Source organism: Monodon monoceros, unplaced genomic scaffold (genome assembly GCF_005190385.1).
Source record: "Monodon monoceros isolate NGI ecotype Baffin Bay Population unplaced genomic scaffold, NGI_Narwhal_1 Super_Scaffold_3, whole genome shotgun sequence".
Lineage (NCBI taxonomy): Eukaryota > Metazoa > Chordata > Mammalia > Artiodactyla > Monodontidae > Monodon > Monodon monoceros.
Window position 1 is genome coordinate 102,110,826 of NW_021703780.1, and position 10,646 is coordinate 102,121,471.

At 53.8% G+C, this 10,646-nt stretch overlaps 1 protein-coding gene across 5 annotated transcripts in view; it reads left to right on the forward strand.

The window, feature by feature from the left end:
• Nucleotides 1-10,646, forward strand: part of TXNRD3 (thioredoxin reductase 3) — a 41,906-nt gene that overhangs the window by 30,333 nt on the left and 927 nt on the right. For 3 of the 5 annotated variants that reach the window (XM_029242308.1, XM_029242310.1, XM_029242307.1), the window contains 4 exons: nucleotides 238-394; nucleotides 3,725-3,832; nucleotides 7,927-8,022; nucleotides 10,458-10,592. In XM_029242308.1, the coding sequence (XP_029098141.1) occupies nucleotides 238-394; nucleotides 3,725-3,832; nucleotides 7,927-8,022; nucleotides 10,458-10,592 (496 nt within the window). Of the gene's footprint in view, nucleotides 1-237; nucleotides 395-3,724; nucleotides 7,843-7,926; nucleotides 9,192-10,457; nucleotides 10,593-10,646 lie in introns of those variants that run through there. The other 2 variants (XR_003796629.1, XM_029242309.1) reach the window with 2 other exon arrangements.

The following is a 10,646-nucleotide window of genomic DNA, read 5'->3' on the forward strand; positions in this document are numbered from 1 at the left end:
TCTGGGGGACTCTAGAGATACTTTGGCACCCAGAAAGTGGGCCCAGGTTTTCAGACAGAAGGGTGTTTCTTCAGGAGCCGGAGGTGCCCGGTTGTCTGAGCCTGCAGACGCTTCACGACACAGTTGCCTGAGCGCTTAGCGGGGTCTTTCTCTCTGAATCAGCCTTTCCCTGGACGGGCGTTCGTGTCCAGCAGTGCAGCGTCGTCGTAATGTCTTTTTTCTTTCCAAACGTAACAGGACTGGCAAAATCCCAGTGAACGACGTGGAGCAGAGCAGCGTGCCCTATGTCTACGCCGTCGGGGACGTCGTGGAGGGTCAGCCTGAGCTCATGCCCATCGCCGTGCAGGCGGGCAGGCTGCTGGCTCGAAGGCTTTTTGGGGGCTGTTTAGAAAAGGTAAGTTTCTTACTGCTGTTTCTGAGATAATGTCTAAAGCAAAATCGTGATTTGAGGGCAATCAGTACAGCTGGCACCGTGCGCCTGTTTTGCCGGGGAAGCTTCCCCCTAAACTGTTTGCAGTTCCGTACCGTTTACTGGTGGTTTAAATAAGTATCTTATGCGTATCTTAACGTGCAAGCCATTGTACTGGGTGACGTACGGGGGGCGCCCAGGTAGGGATGTCCTGTCTCCTGACTGGAGGGGTCTGGAAACGCGTCCTGGGCGGATGCTGCTCTGTCACCGGGTGGCAGGGCCCTGCGGCCCGGGGCGGACGGGGCCGGCCTCTGCGCATGCCCAGCCCGTGGACCTGGTCTAGCCACCCTGCTTCTCCGGGCTCCGGGCTCTGTTTCAGCCGACGCACGGCTGACGGTGCATGTGGCGCCCCCTGCAGTCTCCCCACCTCCCGCAGTCTCTGGTCACAGACGAGCCTCTTGCTCTGCAGGCTCTGTCTGCCGGGGCCGACGGTGGTCTCGGGATCCCCCAGCCCTACGCGTCAGGAGAGCAGGGACCCGTGCGCTGCTGGCAGATGAGGGGCAGCGGGGGAGGTGGCCGGGCTGCGTGGGGTGGGGGGCTCAGGGGGCCTGCTGTGCTGCCCCAGCCTCAGTGCAGAGAGAGGCCTGGCATGTGCTGGCAGAGCGGGGGGTCCCACAGCTGGGAGGGAGGAGTCTGGGAGCCAATCTGGTGTCAGATCATCAAGAATCTGGGAGGCTGCAGTGAGGAGCTTTTACGTCCCCCAGCGTTTCATTCAGAAAGGCGTTAGACTGCAGAAGGTCTAGTGACAGTCACCCTACGGACCTCCCACCCGGACCGTATGTCCCCCAGCGTTTCATTCAGAAAGGTGTCAGACTGCAGAAGGTCTAGTGACAGTCACCCTATGGACCTCCCACCCGACTGTGCAGGTGTTAATGCCTCCCGCCTGCATTGCCCGGTATGTGGATGTTCAGCACAAAGACTGTTTTGCTGCGCTTCTGGAAGTGAGTGGCAGGCGCTTTGCCCCCAGAAAACGCTTTCAGCAAGCGTCCCCTAAGAGCAAGGGTGCTCGCCTCCATAACCACAGCTGCCTCTCCGCGCTGAGGAAGTGAGCAAAGTGCGTCACCCGCGGGCACACGTGCGCATCGCCTGGCACATCTGGCTTTTCAAGCTCTTAGGTCTCTTTTAATCCGCTAGAGCCCCTGCCTCTATTTACCTGTTTCTTTGCTTTATTTCTCATGATGGTTTTTTTTTTTTTTTTTTTGCGGTACGCGGGCCTGTCACTGCTGTGGCCTCTCCCGCTGCGGAGCACAGGCTCCGGACGCGCAGGCCCAACGGCCATGGCTCACGGGCCCAGCCGCTCTGCAGCATGTGGGATCTTCCCGGACTGGGGCACGAACCCTTGTCCCCTGCATCGGCAGGCAGACTCTCAACCACTGCGCCACCAGGGAAGCCCTCATGACGGGTTTTTTGACGGATCCAGGCTACTCTTCTTGCAGAGTGTCTCACGTCCTGGGTTTCTCTGATGCTTTGCCTGAGCAGGTTCAGGTGGGATGTTTGGGGCCCGGCTTCTTCATAAGGAACTCCGTGTGCTGTGTTTCACCACCAGGTGCCCAGCGAGGTCGTGTGTGGAGACCTCCTGGGTACACGGAGGTGTGGGTGGGTGCAGGGTGACTGGGGCCGTGGCCCTGCTGGCCTCGGTGGGGGCAGGGGTGTGAACGGATGGGGAGCTGTCCCCTCCCCAGGGCATGAGCACCGGGCTCTAGGAAGCACAGCAGTTGTCTGAGGTCCTGAGAAGCGGATCCCAGGGGCGGTGGGCGGAGACGTGAGAAGACAGGGCAGCGTGTGTGCAGAGAGAAGTCAGAGGACCAGGGCGGGAGGAAGGCTGCAGGTGGGGTGAGGCGCGGGCCCGCTCAGGTGGAGGTCGGAGTTCAAGGTGTGGGACGTGCTTTAGGTGAAAGGGGAAGCTGGGGAGTTTCCTGTTGATTTTCCTCAATTGATGTGAAGCACGAGAAAAGCACCTGTTGAGAATGAGGCGTCCCCTGTAAGCCACGGGACGCAGGGTTGACGGCCAGAGTGATGAGCAGCCGAGGACCTAGGAGAGGTCAGGAGCTGCTGCGTGCAGCCGTCTGCACTTCTGTGGGTTCCTGTAGCCGTGCTGGGAAAAGAACAAATGCTTGGCTGGTCCGTGATTTGCAGGTCGTGGAACACGACGTGTCGGGGCCGAAGGTGAGGGTCAGGCTGGCACGCGGTGTCCACATTGTCCACCGGGTGCAGGGACGCCCGGTGGTGCGTGATTGGCTTTTCTCTTGGGCCGCAAAGCAGCGCCTTGCTCAGGCCGTCACGTCGACGAGGTTTCTCGTGAGGATCCCACAGTAACCTGGAGGGAGAACCAGGCTGGGGTGGGGCTGGGCTCGAGGCTGCTCTGGGCCCCGAAAGGGTGGGGTTCCTGGTTGGCTACCACTCTGGCTGAGCATTTCTTCCTGTCCAACCACCACCCAGGGGCTTCACCACTGGGGGCCTCTCTCTTCGCCTCTAGTTCATATCCTACAGAGGGAAGAATTTGATGGACGCGCAGCGCTGGGTCTTGCCCCTTGCCCCTTTTCCTCTTGCAATGTGGGCAGCCGGTCGGTCCCTTTGGGTTGGAGTCTCCCCTGAGCTAGTCACCTGTGAGCTGTTGGCGGGGTGGGGGAGGTTGTGCGGTGGGCACCGCTGCCCTTGCGGAGCTGTGGGCGGGAAGCACAGTGACCTTCCTCTCTGGCTCTGCCCGCCCCCTTTCTCGGCCCCGCACACGCTTTCTCTCTGTGCAGTCACAGTCTCCAGACAGGCGTGCGCCTGTGCTCACACTCGCGCCCCGGGATGCAGGGCTGCTCGGGACGGCGTGTGGGGCTCAGGGTCTGCAGCCTTCCCGTGATGTCCTCCTGTGCTCTGTCCCAGGCTGATAAGGGCCCTGAAGGGTCCCATCTCCGGGGCCCGCGGTGTGGTGGCCCTCCATGCGCGTGGCCGTCTCCCCGGGGCGGGCTGGGCCGCTCACCCTGCCCTGCCCAGCTGAGCGGCTTCTCCGCTCATCCCTGCAGGGGCACGGTCATGTGCACGGCTGCGGTGGCCCAGGTCCCGGTGCAATGGCAGCGCGTGGTCCCTGCCCCGGAGTCGGGGCGCGCCCGTCTGCTCGGTGACTCAGTTGCCTGAAGCGCTGGCAGTGAGAGTCACCTGCACGGGGCCGTGCTTGTTGATCTTCCTTTTACAAATGTGCGTCGTATGGATTTTCCCTGTAAAAAGGACCACAAAATAAAAGACCGTGACTGGTTTGTCTTGCAGTGTGACTATATCAATGCCCCCACCGTGGTGTTCACGCCCCTGGAGTACGGCTGCTGCGGGTACGCGGAGGAGAAAGCCGTGGAAGTGTACCGGAAGGAGAATCTGGAAGTAAGGTGGTGTGACTGTGGCATGTTCAGACCTTCTCTTTTAATCCACGGTTTGTCTTCAGCCACTTTTTATTTTGTAGTTTTGCGAGTTACTGTACTGGTTGTATTGTAGGAAATTGTATTCCTACTTCAGGAAAATTGGAAATTAAATAACGTGAACCCTGTCTGTAGCAAACTGTAATAATCACACAGCTGGGGAAAGAAGGACACGCTGCGTGCATCAGGGCTCCGAGCTGCAGCAACAGGCGTCTGCCTGAGGAAGCTGACGGGAGGGTCGCTGTGAGACCTTCGGGGGCGCGGGAGCGTCCGAGGCCTTGGGCAGGGGTGGGAGCCAGGAGCTGGGAGACGCGTCAGCTCCTCTCCCTGGTCGGGGTTCATGTGTGTGTGCGGGCAGTGCTGTCCCTGCAGGAACAGAAATGCACGTAGCGGCAGAATGTGGCCCTTCCCTGCTCCGAGTTCACCCGTAGTTCTGGCCTTTGGAGGAACTGACTGACTCACTGTTGTTCGTCTCAGTTACAAATTATGAGGGACGTTCGCTGGTCCGGGCTGGGTCTGCCGTCCACCCCCGCCCGCTTGGCGTGACAGGAGCCAGACACAGGCAGGACCTGGTCCGGGACCCTCCGCCACCCGCGGGCTCAGGGGAGGGGCAGGTCCGGGGCTGTCGGCCAGCTGGGGGCTCCTCAGACGCCCCGAAGGTGCTCTCGCCTCCCCTCCACCCCTGCCTGTCTGGTCCTAACTGCCTCGTAAGCAGGAGGGGCGGGGAGGTGAAAAGGGTCAGAGGTTTAGGACTACTCGATGTTTGAAGCCGCAGGCCCTCCCCTGGCTGCAGGAATCCTCTGAAGCACGGCGCTGAGGCTCCCGCGCTAAATGGCCGAGTGACTTCCTGAGACTCTCCTTTACGTTTCCCGGCTGGGGGACCAGGATGATGACAGACGGTGCTATTTTAGGTGGTGTTTTTGATGGGAAATTTCCATTTTAGAGGACTTTATTTGATAAGTATTTATAATTCACTTCTGGTAATAATGAACCACCCATTTGCAGTGGTGAACTTTTACTTGGGTCTTGGAAAAGTGATGGTAACAATTATGGATTTAACACTTAGTTCTAAAACTTTCTGAAATCAATGAGCAATTAAGCTTGGCAGGCACGTGAGAGGAAGGATGCAGGAGGCTGTACCCCAGATAAAGGGATGTCTCTGTAGGAAGGGTTCCCAGGTTTGTGGGGTTACTTTAAGGTCTCTTTCCTAAGGCTCACTGCAGATCAACTCACCTAGTCTGTACATTTATTTATTGCATTTTACAGTACTGAAAATTTGATCTATTAGTATTTTTTTAATATTCCAACTATAAAGAGGAATGAGGAAGCCTCTCATAAATACACATATAATTTCTTTCAAATGAGGAAATTATGGTGAAAAGAAGATGAGGGTAGAAACAATAAGACAGTGTAAGAAAAAAGATTAATTTGTTCACAAAATTCATGCCATAAAGTCCGGTGGACTTTCATCTCTCTGATAATGCACTTGTATGCAGAGTATCTAAAGAACTCTTACAACTCAACAATAAAAAAACCCCCAAATGACCCAGTTTTTTAAAGGGCAAAGAATCTGAATAGATGTTTCTCCAAAGAACATACACAAATGGCCAATAAGCACATGAAAAAGTTCTCAGTATCATTAATCGTCAGGGAAACGTACATCCAGACCTTAGTGAGATACCACAGGGATGATTTGTAAAAATGTTCACCATTTCTGTGGGTTGTCTTTCCACCTTCTTGATGGTGCCCTTTGAAGCACGAAAATCTTTCATTCTGATGAAGTCCAGTATGTCTTTTTTGTTTTCTGTTGCCAGCCACATGGACTTTTGGTGTCACTTCTGGTAAGTCAGTGCCTAATCCAAAGTCGTGAAGATTGATGCCTATGTTTTTTCTTCTAAGAGTTTTACAGTTTTCAGCTCTTACGTGTGGGTCTGTGGTCCATTCGGAGTTATTTTCTGCACACGTGTGAGGTAGGGGTCCGACTTCCTTCTTCTGCATGTGGATGACCATTTCTCTGGGAACAGTTCCTTCCTAGTAGAGGAAACATCGCCAGTGATCCAGCTGCAAATCTGAGCATAATTGGGAGGGTGGGGAAGAGAGTGCAGGGGCCGGGGAAGAACGGGTGAAATCCTCCTCAACAGGGCGAGTCAGTAAGTGAAGCCGAGCACGGAGAGTCGCGTGAGAGCAGCGCGAGCGTGTTGTGTAGAAGCCCGGGGGCGACCGACCGCGCGCAGGACGTGCAGGTGGTTGTGCCGACTGGTTAAAGGGGGCACCGGGGCGGCCCAGGCGGCTGGGTTCATCACAGAGCTTTGAAAATCCACAGTTAGTGAGCATAATTTGATTAAGAGATTAAAACTTTTAAAAAAGACAATCATGGGAGATTCTTTGTTTGTTTTGGCCTCTTGCCACGTGGCGTGGGGGATCTCAGTTCCCCGACCACGATCGAATCTGCGCTCTCAGCAGTGAAAGCACCTGGTCCTAAGCACTGCACCGCCAGGGAATTCCCAGGGGTGATTCTGAATAAGGAGAGTACTGGGGGGAGACCAGTCCTGTCAGAGACTGAAATGTATCCTCTAACTACACTAATTAGACTTGCGCCGGAGTGGCACGCAGGTGGGCAGGAAGATTAGTGGGACAGAATCTGGAGCCCAGATTGATTCAAGCGCTTAGAAGAGTTAACGTGTGGTAAAGGTGGTATTTTAAATCTGTGGGAAAGGATATTCATTTAAGGGTGCTGGAGTCTAAGGGGACAGCCTTCAGGGAAAATATGAAGTTGGGTCCACGCTTCACACCCACTTTGAACCAGAAGGATCAGAAACTTAAATAAAGTAAAATCTTCCAAGTACTAGGAGGAAAAACACAGCTCACACACACGAGGAAAGGAGCGGGAGGGTGTGGGATGAGGTGTGGGTGCAGGGGCTCAGGGCGCATCAAAGCCAGGAGCCTGCAGTTTCAGAAATCCTGTTTAAAACCTTGGAGTTTGCACCATTTCTTTTCTTAACCCTAGGGGTGTATTTTAGGAGTACTACCTTGAGATGAAGAAGCATTTATCTTCTGTTCCTAATAGCCACAGAGATTGACAAGTTTGTATTAAAATATGAGGAAGAGTTTATTTCTCTTCTGTTAAATACACATTAAACCTAATGTTTTTTGTTACAAGTAGCTGTGAACTATGATGTGTTTTAAATAAAATGTCATTTCAACTACGTATGCATTAACCACTGATGCTTCCTTAACTTTTAAAATGGTTACTTCTGGACAGTGGGATTTTTTTTCCCACTTTCTTTGTAATTCTCTGCACTGTGTTATTCTTTTAATAACTTTGTATCATTGTTATAAAAACAATGAAGACAGTATTCCAGCTGTAAAATACATAATCCTATTAAAGAACAAAGAGCCAGTACTTCTGTCCCTCCACCGCGGGGGATAGTTGAGAACACATTCTCATCCTGGCAGCGCACACAGATCCACCGCCTTCTGTGTGGAGTGGTTAGGCGGAGGGCCACCGGGACGTGTAGCTGCCCCGAGGGGATGAGGGGACGGACGCTGTGTGGTCCGTCCCTGAGGCCTGAGCAGGTTGGGAGCCTTCGAGGTACCCTGGGCTCTGGCGGAGGGGGGCCTTCAGGTGGCGGGGGCAGTGTTCCTCATACCGTGGGTGGCTGGACTGTCTGGTGGCTTCTGCTTCTCCTACATTTGGTTTGAATGTGAACCTCACAGGAGGCGTGTGAACCGATGGAGGGCAGGACCCAAGGCTTTCTTTACTGTCTCAGCCCCACAGGGCCTGGAGCGTTGGCTGCTTGGAGAGTAGCCCTCTAGGTGCTTGGGAAGCGAAGTTAGTTAATGGGAGATGTTTCGGGACGAACAGCAGAGCAAAGCAAAGGTCACACACTCTGCAGATAGCAGTTAGGAGCTCACCCAGATGCTCCCGTCAGATTCATAAGCTGGGATCATGCAAGTTTCAACTTCTGAGAGCTGGTACAGAAATTGTCGTCTTTGTATAAGGAGGAGCCTGTCAAGCGGCAGTCTCCGTGGACACCGACCTTGGCCTCTCTCTTGCAGGTCTACCACACTTTGTTCTGGCCTCTCGAGTGGACAGTGGCCTGCAGAGACAGCAACACCTGTTACGCGAAGATTATCTGCAGTAAATTCGACAATGTACGTCATACGGTTGGAAGCAGGAATGTTCTAATTGTAAAACAAATCTTTTATTCTATTATTTGGGTTTTTATAATCTCTTTAACGATAGCTCTAAGGGCCAGGTGGAAATCCGTGAAACTGTTACCCAGGCACTGTGTCTGAAGAGTGACAGCTGGGCAGTGACTTACCTTTTCAGAGTCATCGGAATGTGTCACTCCAGAGCTGTCTACCTTGGCAGTTTAGAACCACAGGATCTGTGAAAATTTGGGTCATCGGTGATGAAATGTAAGGAGTATGTTTGTGTACATTTGGAAATACAGGCATACCTCGAAGGTATTGTGGTTAGGTTCCAGACCACTGCAATAAATCGAGTTTTGCAGTAACGTGAGCCACAAAATTCTTTGGTTTCCCAGTGCTTATAAAGGTTATGTTTACACTATACAGTAGTCTCTTATGTGTGCAATCGCGTTACGTCTAAAAAGACAATGTACGACCTTAATTTAAAAATATGCTAAAAAACCCTGACCATCACCTGAGCGTCAGCCAGCTGTAGCCCTTCTGCTGGTGCAGGGTCTCGCCTCCGGTGCTGGCGGCCGCTGACTGATCAGGATGGAGGCTGCTGAGGCTGGGATGGCTGTGGCCATTTCTGAGAACAAAGCCACCATGAAGTTCGCTGCACTGATGGCCTCTTCCTTTCATGAATGATTTCCCTGGAGCAGCAATGCTGTTTGGCAGCATTCTACCCACAGAACTTCCTTCAAAACTGGAGTCAATCCTCTCAAGCCCCGCAGCTCCTTGATCAACGAAGTTTGTGTCACATCCTGAGGCCTTTGCTGTCGTTTCAACTACCTGCACAGCCTCTTCACCAGGAGCAGGCTCCGTGTTAAGAAAGCGCTCTCTTTGCTTATCCATGAGGAGCGGCCCCTCATCCGTTCCCAGGTTTCATCGCAAGATGGCAGCCATTCAGTCCCATCTTCAGGCTCCACTTCTAGTTCTGGCTCCCCTGCCGTTCCCACCACGTCTGCAGTCCTTCCTCCATGAAGTCTCGAACCCCTCAAAGTCATCCAGGAGGGCTGGAATCAGCTTCTTCCAAACTCCTCTTCATTTGGATATTCTGACCTCTTCCCATGAATCACAAGTGTTCTTTTTTTTTTCCCCTTAATTTTTATTGGCCACGCCATGCGCGTGAGGCACGTGGGATCTTAGTTCCCCGACCAGGGATCGAACCCGCGCCCCCTGCACTGGAAGCACGCAGTCCTAACCACCGGACCGCCAGGGAAGTCCCGCAAACGTTCTTAATGGCATCTAGAACGGTGAATCCTTTCCAGAAGGTTTTCAGTTTACTTTGCCCAAATCCATCAGAGGAATCACCGTCTATGGCAGCTACAACCTAACAAAGTGTATTTCTTACATAATAAGACTTGAAAGTCCACATTACTTCTTGATCTACGGGCTGCAGAAAGGATGTTGTGTTGTCAGGCATGAAAACAACATTAATCCCATCGTCCATCTCCATCAGAGCTCTTGGGTGACCAGGTGCGTTGTCAGTGAGCAGTGACCTACTGCCCCTTTCTTGTACTTTTGTCCAAATTTCCATTTCTGGAGTGTCACGCCACCACTCACTGTCTTCCTGGAGCTATGCTGAAAATCACGGACAGGCTTCCATCTCTCAGAAGCTCCTCACTTTCATCAATAAGTGCCTTCCCCCTCTCTGGGCCGCGCCTTCTCCCACTTTGCTGCACGTGCACCCCTCAAACGTTCCCGTCCACGGCCCCCTGGGAGCGCAGCTCACGGGGTATCCGTTTGCCCACCTGCCACGGGAGTCTGGAGGGTGGGGGGCACAGACTCCTGCCGCCTGTCATGCCCTCTCTCTTCACCTTGTGCACTTTGACCCTGAAGCTCTGGATGAAGAAAAGTGATGCGAAAACATGGAGAGAGGAAGCCTGAGTCCCGGGAGTGCACAGGGACGAACCCGCGTCCCCCGGGGCTGCATGCGCGCAGGGACGAGAGCCGCGCGTCCTTACGGCTCGCGGTCCCTGGGGTGGGGTGTCTGCTGAGCCGACTCGGAGCCGGGCAGCCTGCGTCCTGGGCTGGGAGTAGCGCCTGCTGCCTCCGAACTTAGCCTTATTCCAGCACTGGCTGTTAGTCGGGTTTTGTCGTGTTGTCATTTAGCGCTCTCTCAGTGTAATGCAGAAACGTCCATCATACTGACACACTCCTCCGCGCAGCAGGTAAATTGCCCGTTCCGGTAAAGCTGAGCGCGTGTTCACACAGGATGTGCATTTACTGGCTCACCCAACGGATTCTCGCAGGGCACGGTTTCATGGTGCTGCCCTCTGCTCAGTTCAGCATTAGAGGTGCTTTTCTCTGGGAGTTGCTGTCAGTTTCAACGGTGAACTTGGGATGACAAGATCCCTCTTCAGATCCTTAACCTACTGGCTTCCCTTTGGAAGGATCGGGTGATAGGATTTCACGTCCTTGGACCGAAGGCCGGTGAGATCACCCAAGGATTTGCAGCCGCCATGAAATGTGGGCTCACGAAGCAGCTGCTGGACGACACCATTGGGATCCACCCCACGTGTGCACAGGTACGGACACGGGAGCTTGTAGATGTGGACTCGGTGTGGTTTGGAAAACTGTGA